This window comes from Aythya marila (genome assembly GCF_965140915.1).
Source record: "Aythya marila genome assembly, chromosome: 3".
NCBI classification, from domain to species: Eukaryota; Metazoa; Chordata; class Aves; order Anseriformes; family Anatidae; genus Aythya; species Aythya marila.
This window is the reverse complement of record NC_139044.1, coordinates 84,718,849-84,734,563: the sequence shown is the minus strand read 5'-3', so window position 1 is coordinate 84,734,563 and position 15,715 is coordinate 84,718,849. Positions and strand designations below refer to the sequence as shown.

General features: G+C 46.8%; 1 protein-coding gene across 1 annotated transcript in view; it reads right to left on the bottom strand.

Moving 5' to 3' along the window:
• The window catches only part of ELOVL4 (ELOVL fatty acid elongase 4), a 28,997-nt gene extending 13,844 nt beyond the window's left edge, over positions 1-15,153 (bottom strand). The window contains exon 1 of the mRNA XM_082757885.1: positions 14,969-15,153. Coding sequence (XP_082614011.1) covers positions 14,969-15,068 — 100 coding nt within the window. The 5' untranslated portion in view covers positions 15,069-15,153. The remainder of the gene's footprint in view (positions 1-14,968) is intronic.
• Between the last annotated feature and the right edge of the window lie 562 nt (positions 15,154-15,715).

The window sequence follows — 15,715 nt, the reverse complement described above, 5'->3', positions numbered from 1 at the left end:
ATTCTAAGAAGTTAAGGAAAAATAATTAAAAAGAAAAAAAAAATCACATTACCTCACAGAGAGATTCACTATGTCAAGCAAGCTCTACTGTCCAATTCTACAATCCAAAACAATAAAAAAACTGAATCAAGTGAGCCCACACTCAGCCCAACCCAGTCATACCCCCAAAAACCATTTTGCTTGTAACAGTCAGAGACTGCAGCAGCAATATAACCAAATATTCAACACCACTACAAATGGAAGAAACAGGCTTGGCAAAATACTTACAAAATTAAAAGCTTTTGTTAATTTAAAACTAGGCATTAAAAAGCCTCCAATAGTTTTATACCAGCTGTATGATGCCAAACACCTATGTTATTTGATGTATGTCAGTCTGATGTGTTTCAGACAAAACAGTAGCGATGTTAATGAAAAACTATGAGATAAAACAGTTCAGAGGGATGCTCCCAGCATCTTCTTTTTTTTTTTAAAGACAGCCTTCTCAAGTCACTCATTGGATCTAGAGTTACACATACTCTAGAGCCCAGAATTTGCTGTATTAAGTCCTGGATCTATAACAAGAAAGCACTCCTTGCCTGAGGAACAAGTGACGCATAGTATTAGATGATGGTTCTGCTACACTGGAAGGATGGAAGACTATAGCAACGTTTCCTTACTCAGTGTATCATTCTGCCCATGGTATGAAGGCTTTATCTATTGCTATAACTTGAGATTAAAGTAGCTATTCCATAACTAGCAAGCCTGCAGTCCCCCAGGTCGGTGCAGCAGAAGGGCAGGAGGTGCTCCAGGCAGGCAGCAGCAGTTCCCCTGTGGCCTGTGCAGGGAGAGGCCCCTGGTGGAGCAGGCTGTCCCCCTGCAGCCCATGGGTCCCCCATGGAGCAGATCTCCACGCTGCAGCCCCCCCATGGGTGGAGGAGCCCCCAGTGGAGCAGGTGGATGTGGCCTGGAGGAGGCTGCGGCCTATGGAGAGCCCCCGCAGGAGCAGGCCCCGGGCTGGAGCTGCAGCCCGTGGAGAGGAGCCCACGCAGGAGCAGGGGTCTGGGGGGAGCTGCCGCCCACCCGTGGGGGACCCGTGCTGGAGCAGTTTGCTCCTGGGGGATGGATGGACCCCGTGGGATGGAGCCGTGTGGGAGCAGTGCTTGAGGAGCTTCTGCCTGCGGGCAGCCCCTGCAGGATCAGTTGGGGAAGGATGGCATCCATGGGAGGGACCCCATGGGGAGCAGGGGCATGAGGTGATCCATGAATTTTGCCATGAGGTAAGCACAGAACAGCACTGCCCTTCCTCCTTCCCTACCTCTTTCTCATTGCCCTGGTTGCTGTTAAGACTGTGAATTTAGAACCTTATTTTAGGAGCAGATTTCACGAGACCTCCCGTATTTCTAATAAATCTCACATCCTGCGTTCTACAGAAAGACAGCCTGCCTGACACTGACTCACCTTGCTTCCTGTTGATTTTACAATACTTAACCTGCAAACAAGATGCCATCAGGCCTAAAAAGAAGTGGAAAAGAAATAAAAAACAGTCTAGCTGCTTTGGTTATGACTTAACAGCAGAAGCAAAAAAAAAACAAGAGAGAGGCCGTGCCCTCCTCACGTGTGGAAACCTGGCTGTGGAAATGCAGGCAGTGAAACAGAACTGAAGGAAATGAGAAAAGTCACCTTTTACTCTTCAGCAGGTCCCCGAGACGGATACTTCCATTACAATATAACACACTGTGCATAAAACATGAGGACAACTGCTGTACAGCACAGCACAGAGTACTGAGCCACAGAAGAGCTGCCCCATTTTCCAGACTCACGGACTACTACGTACAGAAATGGAAATCGCACTGCTGCACCGCAATTAGCGCACAGCCCTCTCCCTTATGCTTTAGTTTCCACTTGCTTGGCCAATCGCTCAACAAATCTGAACTTAAAAATAACAGGTAGCACCACTTAAAAGGACAAAAGCAAAGGAAGAGATCCTTGTCTTCCACTCGGTGTAAAACAGTGGGCAGAGATTCATCTCTGCCGAGCAAGAACAAAGGCGTCACTTCTTAATTAAGAGGCAGCTCTGGCAAAAGCCAACACATGACATGCTTTAATCAGACCTGCATCTCGTTTCAGACACTGCAGTGCACAAGGTGTTAAGGGCAAGGAAAGCAAGAGGACTGGTTGCCTTCCTGGCCTCTTTGCACTGCGTAAGCAATATGAAAAGGTAGGGACACAGTCGTGAACCCAGCTTCTATTTTCTAGCCTAGTGCTTTGTGGGGTCCTGACTGCTAAATCAACAATACTAGAGATGTGAAACTGGAAGGAGATTTAAATTCTACCCAAGAGATTAATATTAACATCCACTGCTGAAAACAGGAAAGCGTGACCTATTTCAGATGTCTTTGTGTGTCAGGAGACTAAGATTTCACTTATAAGTGAAAGGACAGAGAAGGGAACAATTTTTATTTTATTTATTTATTTATTTATTTTAAATGAAAACTCTCTTGCAAATGGGCTTCTTCTGGTGCTTCATCAGAACTGTCAGCAGTTATTTCACCTGTTTTCCTGGAGAATGCCAGAAGAAATATTTAGTTCTCTCTCTCACCACCAGAACAGCTGACGCTACACTTCTGTACCTGTGTGGTAGTCTCAGGCTGTTCCCTACCCTCTGTGCAGGGTTTCTGGCCCGTGACCCACTACAGCTCAGACACTAGCCTCCTCAATGTACCTGCATGAAACGCACAGCTCACTGATACGGACTGCACACCTCCCTGCCCAGGGAATCCACCTGACTGGCATTTTGGTGACTGTAATAACTAGTAGGGATGATTATAACATTTTGAACATGAAACACCCGTATGACTACTGTAGGCTTGAGCATTCCCTCTGAATTCAGTTCTGGAGTGTAACCTGATCAATCAAAACAGAAGCATCACATTTTTTTAAGGGCATTTAGGAGACCCTGCATCTGATTACCTTCCACTAATACTGTGAAATCAGAAAACATGGAAGTATTCATCCTAGAGGCTGCGAGATTTGGGAAAAAAAATGCACACACACAAAAATCGTTTATTATGAGATCCTGCCTGGACAATACAAAGTAACTTGCTAAGTTTTAGATCAGTTCGGTACATCATTCCTGTTGCACAGAGGGTATTACAAAAATGACTTACTGTCAGCTACGGGGTAAGCCTGCTGTTCCACACAGAAAACACACGGTTACACGTGCACCCTTGTTCGCTTTTCAGGGAAGCGAGCAACTCTTTCAAACCAAGACAAATTAAGGCAACCAATTAAGTGACAAGCCCTCCAAGCCACTCAAAAGAATAACTAAAAACAAACAAACAAATAAACAAAAAAAAACAACGCACAAACAAAAAAACCCCTTGTTTTCACAAAAACAGTGGAATTTTGTGTACTATTATTCACTGGTGCTGATGGCCACAAATGGTTTCTGCAAATGACAAGAGAACTGCGACAGCTTAAGGGGACGTGTAAGTGTATTAAACCCTGCATTATTTTAAATACCATCAGTGCATCATTATCTGAAAAACAAAATAAGCATGAAATAAAAAGGCCATCTCCCCGAATTAAAAGTATCCCTCCAATGCGTTGAAGCAAAACGCCCAGTGCCTTCACCTGATTAGAATTGACAGAGAGTGCCTGAATCTTGCAGGGGATTAATGCGTTTGTCTTTCAAAGCCTAAGACCCAGATTCTAATTCGCTCACAAAATGATTGTTGTCATGGCACAGCCTGCAGTACAGGGCTGTTTTGGAAGGTGGCACACGTTTTGGACCACACATGTAAAGCAGCACCCAATTGTAAGGCGAATTCAAAGTAAATTAAGGTGTCTTTCAGTGGCAGAGTCCCAGCAGGAACACGTTATGTAAGGCAAGAACATGAAATCTTTGCACACACAAGATCTGCCTGTCATTTTGTGTATCTACATTTTTGAGTCTCACATTGCAAAGCCAGACAAGAAGCAGAGGAACATATAAATTTGGAATTGCCCCGAGGCACCTAATCTTGCAGGATTTAATTTTTTAATTATGTGGGGCAATTAATGGGAAATATATACAAGAAGTGCTCCAATTTCTTCCTCCGGTGCAAGGGCAAGAGTAGAACGAGTGAAAAGGAATAAATATCCTTGGTAATGTCCAAAGAGGACACAATGAAGCCCTGTTAAAATATGGAAGGCAAAAGATGATGATCTTCAATACGTAAGACTGCACTGATAGTGATCTAGAATGAAAATCATTAGAAACTTCTTTGAAGCTCACTGTGTTTTTATATGCAAATGCTTCTGGTATAGGTGATTCAGCATTTCCTTGCCAATAGGCAGGAGTTTAGATGTTTGGTTACATTCTCGGTTTATTACTGAGCCTACAATCTTTTTTTTTTTTTTCTTTTATCAAGAAGTAAATTTTAAAAAATGAGCAAAAAAATGCATCAGACATTCATCGGAAGAAATCCTGAACTGGTGCAATGATGACTACCTGTGCATTTAATATCAGCTTCAAAAGAAATTAACTGAAATACACGAATTTGAAATTCCATGCATTCACATTTGATTTACAAAAATAATTTAAAAAAATCCATGCAAGATTTCAGCTGAACAACACACACACTCGTTAGCTATAAGGTCGCTACTCACTAATTTATCTGGAGAGCCTTTCAAAGTTATTAATAGCTATTGATACTATTCTCAGCGCAAAGACACTTAGAGTGCCAATCCAGCACACCCATCTGTCCAATTACATTTGTCAGGACACTGCAGAAGTGACGGTGACTGCTTAAAAGTGGTTCTCAGCAGTGAGAGTTCTCCGCAGAGCTGTTTATTTTAAACAAGCAGCCCCCCCTGAAGCCCGGTCGCAACTTTAAGAGAGATTTCCTTAAAAAAGCAGGATTTAAATTCTGCAGTGTAAGGAAGGCAAACCAGCAGTATCTAATTACTGTCCTACAAACTACACCATTTTATTAATCAAGCTATTTCGCTTCTCTTGTTAGCTCCAGGAGCACTACACTTGAGAGGTATCACAAAACGAAGACATGCATCATGTAAGAAAACACGTGAGAAACAACTCTGTGTATCTTGTAACTAAACATTTACAAAGCTTTTCTATTTCTTCACAGTATTTTAGTGTTCTGCCCCATTTTTTCTTTCTGGTTAGCAGTTAATATCCCATACAGTTTATTTCTCTATTTGTGGGACTGAGCCAGGATGTGTAGCACAAATGCAAAAAATTACAAGCGAATAGAACTTCACTGCAGCTCTCCAGCCACTGCAGACTAGGTCAGCTGAAACTCAAGTAAGCATCTATGTGGTTAGGCCCTAAGCTTTTAAATTAAATGGAGCAAGGTGTCTGAATCACTTAGCAGTACGTTCACCGCTACTGGCTGTAGAGATTCCAAGAGGAGGAGGAGGAGAACAAAAAACAACAAAACCAAACCCACACACCTCAGTCTGCCACAAACCAAACCCTCAGAGCATACAGATATAACCTTGCAGGTCTTTTCCAACCTTACTGATTCTATGATATGATACGGGGAGCAGCCAAAGCTGCAGATGTAAGCTTTAAAATGGCACACAGCTAGCCACCTGGGCTGCAGGCTCTCAGAGAAGTACCCGAATCTAATACCAACAGAACTAAAAGTCTCCTCTTAATTTATTACAGCTTTAATAGAGCGTCTGTGTGGCTTGAAATGAATTATTCTTTTAAAAGTTCTCCAGCACCTGAATTAACTTGCCTGTTTTAATACTGATTATTCATTGCACGTATTGCACTCCAGTCCTCAGCCTTCTTTATGGGAAATGCCACGATAAAGGATTGAAGCCAGTGCCCAAACAGGACTCCTGCAGCCTGTCTGAATCAGCAAGCAGTCTGAACAGGCTCTGAGGAGGGACAGCGCAGGCAAGCAGAAGGACTGGGACACGAGAAGCATCCAGTCCCTGCTTATTTCTCACCCTTTATCTCACCCACCACACTTGGCAATGCCTGCAGTTTTGGGGCACTACAGGTATTTCTAAGGAGGCTGGCAGCATCAAAGATGCATGTACTTGACACAGCAACCTAGTACAATCCACAGGACAGAGGCCAATAGCCCTCCCTTAACTCACTTGTGTTTTAGCCAAGTTATCTCCCTCAGAAGAGTTTCTCGTCACCACCCAGTAAGTATTTCCAGAAGCAGTGAATCCAGCAGGACACTAATGCTGTAAAATGTTAATTACACCCACTGCATAAATTTGCTCCCTGAGTCCGAAGGCATCGGAATTAAACGTTAAGCAGCCAATTAATCACACTTTTCTCTGGTAGGCTGATGACTCACCTGTTATCATTTCCCCCCTCTCCCCCTCATTTGGGTGCTTTTAAGCAGCTGTCACTCACTGGTTTTGTTCACTTCGAGGTGTATCTTGCAATCCTTTCATCATTTTCATCTCCAGATCACCTCCAAACATTTAAGTTCACCTGTTTGACAGGGGAAACCACGTCCTGCACCAGCGTGCCACTTTCCCTCTCAGGAGAATTCAGTACTAGGGCTACTGGCAAAGCCACGGATCACATGTGCACGATGCTGTATGGACCATGGCTCCAACACGGCAGCAGGACCCCATTTAAGTGGCTTTTTGGCACAGAACAATACGAAATGGTTGCATTTGCTTTGATCTTGGAGAATGAACGGGAGTATCTGAGTTGAGTATTTTGTCTATGCTCAAGCTTTAACCAGCTCATTTGTTCGGGCTGAGATGCATCAAAATTTCGTGGCAAAGCCGTTTTAGTGTTTTAGTTTGCTGTTTCATAGCTTGTTAAGATGCAAGAATGAATAACAACAATAAAATGAAATTCTTACACACAACAAATAATGAAAGCCCTTACTCTGAAACAAAACAAAGACAACCCCCCCAGACAAAAACAAAACAATTAAAAAGTTTGCAGACGAAGCTGTACCAATCCTGTTCCCTGTACCAATCCTGTCCCATCCAGAAACGAGAGGTGCCTGCCCCAAACCAAAAGAGCTACAGCCAGGACTGACAGGTACTGCCTACAACCACCTGTGGCTTTGCCTTTACTGTTGTGGCTTTGTAATTGACTATTTAGCCTTATATAAAGCTATACACAGCAACACGTGGACCTAGCATAAAACCAAAACACCACACAGCTACGAAGAACGTCTCCTGCAGCTACTAAACACCTGTGTAATATGCGTGTATTTCATAAACTCCCATTAAAGTAACTGGGATGCCTAATCCCAATTTGTTGTTAAAAGGTCAGGTGCATTGTAACAAGCATTTCAGCCTTCTTGGGACTCCTGTAATTCAGCCACTAATATTATATTATCTTTCAAGCCTGTACACAGCAATTACAGGATTCGCTTGTCTCAAGACAAGGGTAATAATGAAATCAAGCTCAGAAATATCAATTTACTATCAACTCCCAGGATTTTCAACTCTAAGAGTCTGCCTTATTCAAACTACTTTTGACTTACCTCCTCCGCTGATTACAATTATTTGTGGGGACAGCACAAACACTCCGCCTCAAGGAATAACAGAAACACAAACCTTGCTGAAGCTTACACAAGACGTGCAAGATTATAAGCCCTCAAGGCATGGTGTAGCCTTTTGTTTGTCAAATCCGACTTTTCCAAACACCACGAAAGCCAGACGGGTGCCCAGTGCAGTGATACCTGTGTGTCTTTTCTTAAATGTTACAAGTTACAGAGCAAACAGATGCAAAGAGAAAAAAGAAGCCAAACAAAAAACACAGGCTGCAATTTTAGGAACTAGGTCCAGAGCTCTAAGACCAAGCCCACATCTCTGTACTCCTATGGAAATACCATATAAAGGGGATGACCACAGAATATTTTTTGTCCATAGACAGATTTTCATCAAATTCCCTCAGCCAGAAGCTAGCACCCTCGTGAAATGTAAAGGATTATTAATAGCCGTTTATTAAAATCTCCACTTATCCACTGCAGAGAGATGTTACACACTCAGCACTCGCAGGGCACGGAGGCAGCACGGAAATACCTTGGCGAGGTGCTAACGCAGCAGAAGGACAGCAGTGCTTAACCACACAGCGAGCGCAAACAACCCACCTTGTGGCCCTCAAAATACAGGATGATTTGGGACTGCAGATGAATATTTAGAGACACCGAGGTGCACTGACCGGAGAATACCAGAGAATATTTGCGAGGAGCTGCACATGAATCCCTCTGAGAAACTGCCTGCTTTGCCTGCTTTTATTTTCCTGTTTGCAGCAGCACGAGGATGCTGCTGCCCAGCTTTGTTTTACAGAAGGATGAACAAGGTCAAAAGCTTGTTTTGAATAAACCTACAAGAGGAGTTACTGAGATGTATTAGCTCTTATCTTCCAAGCTGAGGGGCAGAAGCAAAGCTTCCAGTAGCGAGGTACAGTAGGCCTTCTGTTAGGCTAAGACAAGGACATCAGCCTCCAAAGAAAAATAACACTGCAAACCAGGATTTGTTTCTTCAGCATGCCTTTGGTATCAGCAAGAATGGCAAATCTGGGAAAAAAAGTCTTCAGATGTTGTTTTTCAGAACACAAATGGAACAAAGAAGAGGTCCCGTACCCAAAGATGGCCAGAATAATCACGAACACCTGAACCTTTCCCCAGGAATACCAGGAACAACATCAATCTGGCTGCTAGATAACGCCGTATCCAAACCACCACTGCAACGGAGCCTCTGCTTCTACGGTTGTGTTACCTCTCGTGGCAGCACACAGCCCCCAGACCTGAGCTCCCTAATGGTTTCTGAAATAGTTTCTCACTCTTGATCAAAAATTCATAGATGACAAACTGTGAGTAGACAAACCAAAGATCTGGACTTGGTCTCAGAGCACTTTGGGGCACTCTGGGTGTAAGTATTTCTATTGAACACATCTGTTCCAGTAAGCTACTAAATGCAGAATGCAAACCCAGGAAATATGGTTACACAGCCTCCTATTTGCAGCCCAGATATTTAACTTAGCACCTGTGCTTCCTTTTTTTTAATTCCCCTCTACAGCGGTACCTTAAACCCTTTAAAAAGAAGGTATTACAACAATAATACAGGAATGGAAGGACATCAAATTGTGTGTAAGGGAATAAGACTCACTGGCCCACCTGACAGGTGAAAGGAACCGGCTACAGGCACCCGCTTCCAGCAATATCCTGGGAGCATTTAGAAAGTGTTTGCTATAACTAGCAGAGGCAAATGATTTACAGCCATGGAAGAGACAAAAGATAAGAAGATACCATGGTCAGTCGCAACATCTGAAGCAAAATATGTACAAGAGATAGTAAAAGACTTCTGAGAGACTGCGGAAAGAGGTGAGAGGAAAAGGAAAATGAGACAGGAATAAACCAAGTCGTCTGAACACGAGGGGATGCTGCCACGGAGGAGCGCATGTGGGAGGTGGATGGATGAGAGGGGCCAGCGGGAGTCTCACGGGACGAGCAGGCAGCACCACAGAGCAGAGAGCTCTCCAGGGCAGGAGCGAAGGATCCAGCCACGTACCTGGAGAAAGGAGCTGAGCGGCAGGCACACCAGTGAGTTACTCTGACAGAACCAGGAGCAGTTCGTGCCCCGGGCACGCCGTTATCTTGCAACAACCACAAGCCGAATTGGGGCGGCTTAATCCCCCTCACCTCCTGTAACAGAGAGGTAAACTACCTCGTGTTTATCTCGAAGCCAAGCACACCACACGGAGCTAATACGAAGCACATGGTGTGCTCAGTCTGCCTCTGGGCCTGCCCTGCAGACACTTATTGCCTTACCTCTGCCTTGGCTGCGGTCCTCAACCCCCCCCCAGGGCTGCCACAAGCCCTCAGCAGGCCTGAACTTCGCACCCGCCCGCATTTACATCCTTAAAATGCCACAAGACCTCGAAGGCCTTACGCTCAGAAGCACTCCAGGCCTGACAAAGCTGAGCAAAGCTGTACCCGTGATCCACACCTCAGATCCAGAAACCACCTACCCCCACCCACACCTTCCCAAACTCAGGCACAAAACAGAAACGAATCCCTCTTGGAGTGCTGTGGTAGCTTCAACTTTGGTTTAAAATACAGCCCACCTTCGGGCCACTCACGTTTAACCCCATTTATCCCAGCTCTGAAGCTCTTCAGCACACACCCCCACCTTTCCCCCCTTATTTTTGCACCCTAACAAGTTCTTCCCAAGGTTTTCTCAACGCCTGCTTGCAGCCTTTTCAGTCATCCACCTTTCATCCAAGTGCTCCCTTAATCCTTCCCATGTGAACCCAGTAACTCCAGGAACCTGCCTGGACTGGCAAAAAGCAGAGTCCTGCCTCACCCACGGCTCACGGCTCCTGGTCTACAAGCCCTTAAAAGGCACCACAAACCACATTTCCCACCTCTTCCTCTGCTGGTTGTCCTTAAGTTTCCTTTGCCAGCCTCTCGTGGTTACACAGGACAGTTTAATACAAGCTCTTCTGGACTGCCACAGCTTTACCCATTGCCCTGCTACATCCCCTCACTGCTGGCACGTAGCTTCAGCTGGGAAACGGGATCTGCCAAGATCTCCACAACAGTAATTTATGGTATGCTGCAATTTTATATATCCAGTCGTTTGGATCAGCTGCAGTGGGTGCTATGGTCATGCAGTCAGCGTGGTTAAATCATGTAAAAGGCAGTTTCCCCAACCTTTTCCAAGGAAACTGCTTTAATAGTGTCCATAACATCTTACTTCATTTAGAGATTTCGAGACATGGTATCTACACATGAGAAAGGATCTTCTCCTATGCAGTTTTCATGTCAGGATCATCCCCTCCTCTTTCCATCTCGTCCATGCCTTTCACTTTGCTTCATGAATTTGCTAACGAATGTTCAAAGCACATGTAGCACTCTTTCTGAAGATGCTGAAGGCTTTTTTTCTCGTTTCATCCCTTTGCTGGAGCTAAGAGTTGCAGGCTACCTACAACTCCTCCTTCCTCCTTTAAAAAAGGGATGTCTGTCACCTGCACCTCAGCTTGGCAGTGGCTCTCACGGTGTCAGCTTTGCTTCTGGCTACGTCCTCAGGCCCAGCTCTTGAAGCTTGGTGATCCAAGATCTCCACACCGAGACCCCCACTCCAGGAACACACTTTTCGGAAATACATTTCCATTAGCTGTCGTTTGAGGTCTGCAATCTGATATCTTCTGATGATGAAGTGTGGGTAGAACATCCCCCCAAACACCCAGCACGTTATCTCTGATACCAATAGCTGGCTCCTCTACACCAAGGATGCTTATTGAAATACACTAAGCAAATCGGGATGCTCCCAGTCCTTGGCGTGGTTGGCAGTACGCTCACATGTTTTAGCCTTTAACATTTACTTCTGCAATCAATTTCTCTCTCTCCATCTTTGGCTTCTGAAGATTTTTCATCGGGATACTTCTGGCTTCCAGCTTTGGCACAAATCTCCCACCGCGACGAGGCAGCTCACATAATCCCACTGTCTGCCAACCACACCAGCCACCTTTCCCCAGGTATAGAAATCCAGGATCCTCTGGCCATAGTCGGTTTCTCCACAGTGAAAAGTGCTGTTCCAAAGCAGTCCCACATGGCCAGGGACAGCCCTGCCTGCTTTTAACTTTGAGCTCCAAAACCAACCATTCTCACCCAGAGTCCATAAATCCTGTTTCTTCAGCTCGATACATCCACAGTAGTTCCTCTGTCTTTTGGATAAAGGGTTTCACACATCTCCCTTTCGGGCAGTCTCCTCCCTAAATGTCTCCTCCCTAAATGTCAGGGGTCTCTTCACCCACGTTTTGCAGATGTCCACGTTCCGGGCTTTGTCCTGAGTTATTCACCTTAATAGTTCTCCTGGACTCAGCCTGGAACCTCCCTCTAAGTCATTTGCTCACTCATCTAATCATACCCTTAATCCTTCCTGCCCAGGTCTAACCCCAACCAGCGAGCTGAGCCGAAAGAAAGATGCCCTGCCCCATCCATCACACGTTACTGGTCCCATGCCCTTGCCCATAATGGCATAGAATTTCCTAGATCATCTTTCCTGATAACAGTTGTTCCCCCAACCACCTTTTTTTGCCTCTTGATAACTGCCAAAGCCACGTTTTTGCCCTTTCGACCTCTCTGTGAAGTTTATGGCTTCCCAACCCATCCTCAGCCTTCTCAGGCAAATACACAGTGACGATGGATTTCAGGCTTTCATGACAGGGGTCTAAAAAGGCAGTCAAGGAAGGAGAGGAGAGGGGGAAAAAAAAAGTATTTCAAACAAATTAACAGAGAAAAACACATACTAAGCATTGCTAAGGCTGAAAATATATATTAATAATATATATGGGGAAAAAAGAATACGGCTAGCATTTCCAAATGCAAAATTGAAAAAACTGACCACAGTAAAACAAACAAACAGCATCTGCTTTGGACAGCAGGCTTAGTATTAAAAGTTGTGACATCATTCAAAAAAAAATCCAGTTAGGCTTATCATATATTGAGCCTTTTGGGGTTCTTTCTGACCTCAGAAAGGGTTGGTTGCTTTTTAAATGTCATAAAGCAAAGGAGGAAAGACCAAGTCTTTACTGCATAAAAATGAAGTGGCACAAGACTGCGCGGGACACTCTGGCACAGTCACATGCCGTCCCATCACAGGAGCATGGGATAACAGACAAAAAAACCTGCTGGCAGGACAATCCAGCTGCACGTCGACAACGGGGCTGAGGACAGACCTGGGCATCCAACAGAAAATGGAAGCATAATCTGGGGAATAAATAACTTTGGTTTTATATGAATGGGAAGTTTTTGTGTAGGAGTAGTAGTGGGAATAAAATTTCTTCACATTTTATTGTGTAATTTTGCTGTGTAGTAGTGTTTCAGTATGATTTATTGTGTAATGGTATTGCATGGCATCATTGGTTGAGCAACTCTGCTGCGTGGTATAGTTTTTTATTTAATGATATTGAAAGTTGGGCAATGGTCTTGCATGCCATAATTTGTGTTGTCTGTTGAGCAACATCACTGCTGTTCCTGACACAAAGGTGAATTGCATGGATTCACACAACAGTGCCAAATTCATGATTTTAACATACATTCGCTCAAAGATGACAAATAGAGACAATGTTTTGTTCTGAATGAAGACACGTGCAGGAAAGCTGCAAACTGAGCAGGTATTGAAGAGGAACTTTGGGCATTAAAATATGATTTTATTACACAGTAGCGCAGCATTGCCTCATAATGGCACTTTCTTATCTGGAGCTACATTGTAGCTACCTTGTGTGGATACTGCCTTTCATATATCCATCCCTGACCCTAAGAACTACAGGAGGACCTCATTTCTACACAAGGCTGGGCACAAACAAGAATGGTGACACGAGTAGGATGTGACTTAGCCTCTGTCCAAAACCGTCCTTGCAGGGAGTCACTGAAATTCGGAACCTGAAACTCTCAGCACCTTACGCAAAAGGTGATTGATGCACTCCATAGCGGAACCCCACATTAACAGCAACACCACTGAACTTGGAGCAATCATTTAGCACAGGATTAGCAAGGACTTGGGCATATTCTAGATACCATCACAGTGGCATCCTAACACTGCTTAAGGCTCTCCAAAGCAGTGCAAGGGGAAACAAAAGTTCACTTGATGGATAGTATTAATGTGAGTTACTTATCTTTACATTCCTTACATAAAGGAATCCCTCCTTCTTGGATTTTTTTTGTTAGTTTTTTTTTTTTTTTTTTTTGGGGGGGGGTAGCTTTTTTGGGGTGTTGTGTTTTTTGTTTTTCTTTTTTGGGGGGGGGGGATTTTTGCTGACAACAAATGTAGTCTGCAGCTGAACTTAAATAACACATTTGAAGTTCAGAAAATAGATCAGAACTCGAAATCCTTTTTCAGACAAAGCAAGTAATCTGTAAGGACGTCAGCTTGGTACCCACACCTATTTCTATACCCATCCAAAACTGCAGCTGCCTGGCTGAGCAGCATCCCTCCTGCATTACCCGGGAAGCTCGGAGCAGGTGCCTGCAGCACGAGGCAGGGCGAGCAGGCGCTGGCAGATTACCCGTAGTGCTGCTGCAAGCATTTTCGTTTCTTCTTACAGCCCGGCAGGCTGCACACGGCGAAGGAGAGCGATGCACATAGGCTTAGCAATCTTTAAAATACGGCAAAACCCAGAGGATAGCTGGGAAGGCTTTCCATGATAAAAAATAAAAATAAAGTGAGCCCCTCCATCTATGAGATAAGATTAATTCCTTATCTGGCAGATGGCAGAACGGAGGGGGGCGGAAAAGCCAGGGCTGCTGGTGCAGCAGCGAGCTCCCAGCCTGCATCCAGGCCCCACGTTTTTGGGTATCGGGCTGCCACAAGACACCTCGGTGGCCGTGCTCACTCCAGCGTGCTCCGTGCACGCCCAGGTTGGAAGGAAACAGCCCGGATCGTGGCACAGCCGGCTGGAAAGCGACGGAAAGCGCCTGGCTTGCTGCCACCGGCTCCACATCCCGGGACCATTTTCTCCTCCTTCAGCATCCTCCGTGCCGGGTGTCAGCGCGCAGGGAGCCCGGGGGACGTCAGAGCGAGCCCCCTCGCACTCAATATTGCACATTTAACATTATTTAACATTATCTAACATTATTTAAGGCCGCCCCACCCGCACCGCCGCCCGCAGCCAGCTCGCCCGGCCTCCACCATTTGCCACACGCCGTTGCCAGCGGGCTCGGGGCCCGGCTCGCCGCAACCAGCCGGCTGCCCACCGGCTGTGGCGACCGAGGGGAGCCGGGGGAGGCTGCGGGGACACGGCTGCGAAGCGGGGAAAGGCGGCACCCCCCGTGTGGGGGTCCCCCCGGTGCCCCCCACACAGCGAGGAGCTGTCCCCCCTCCCCGGCCCGCCCGCCCTCCCGCCGTCGCCTTGGCAACGGAGCCATTTTGAGCGCGGCGCCGCTGCCCCCGCGGGCGGGGGGCGCTGGGCGCGGTGATGGCGGCGGGGCTCGGGGGGGCGGCCGGTGCCCGGTGCCCGGTTCCCGGTGGCCGGTGGCGTTACCTCGGATGCTCCAGGTCCAGCGGTAGAACTCGAGGGTGTCGTTCAGCACGCTGGACACGAGGCCGGCGGCGCGGGGGGGCTCGGCGGCAGCGGCACCCATGGCGAGCAGCGGAGCCGGCAGCACCTCTCTCGGTTGCGTGCGTCCGTGGCTCTGCGCCGGGGCTGCGGCGGCCGCTGCCCTTGTAGAGCCGGGGATGTGATTTAAATCTCTATCTCTCGGTATCTTCCCTCCAGACTCCGCCTCGCTCCCGTCAGCGGCTCCCGCGCCCCGCGGGCAGGGAGGAGGGCGAGGAGGCGGCCGGCGGGCGGCGGGGGGGGGGGCTGGCGGCGGGCGCAGGCGCGGGGCCGGCCCCGGCGGCTGAGGGGAGCAGGTGCAGGCCGAGGGGAAGCCTGCTCTTGCCTTTATTTTATCGTCTAAATAAAAATTTTTAACAGAATTGGGAATAAATCCTTCAGTCTCCTGTTGTTTTTTTCTCTCCCGTGGCCTTCCCGCGCCGCGCGGTGAGGCGCTCGCTTCGCCTCAGGTGTTCACCTGTCCGCCTCGCCTCAGGTCGTCCCTACTGAGGCGGCGGCGTTTTGGTCATCTTCCCCAAGAAACCTCATCTCCCGCTGCCTCCCCTCCCAGCACTGATAAGAGCAGACCTCTCCGCCTCCCTGTCCCGCTGCTGGCAGTCTTTCCCTGACCAGCATCAACCCACTCTTCTCCATCCACTAATAACACGTATCTCGCACCTGCATGCCCTCCTC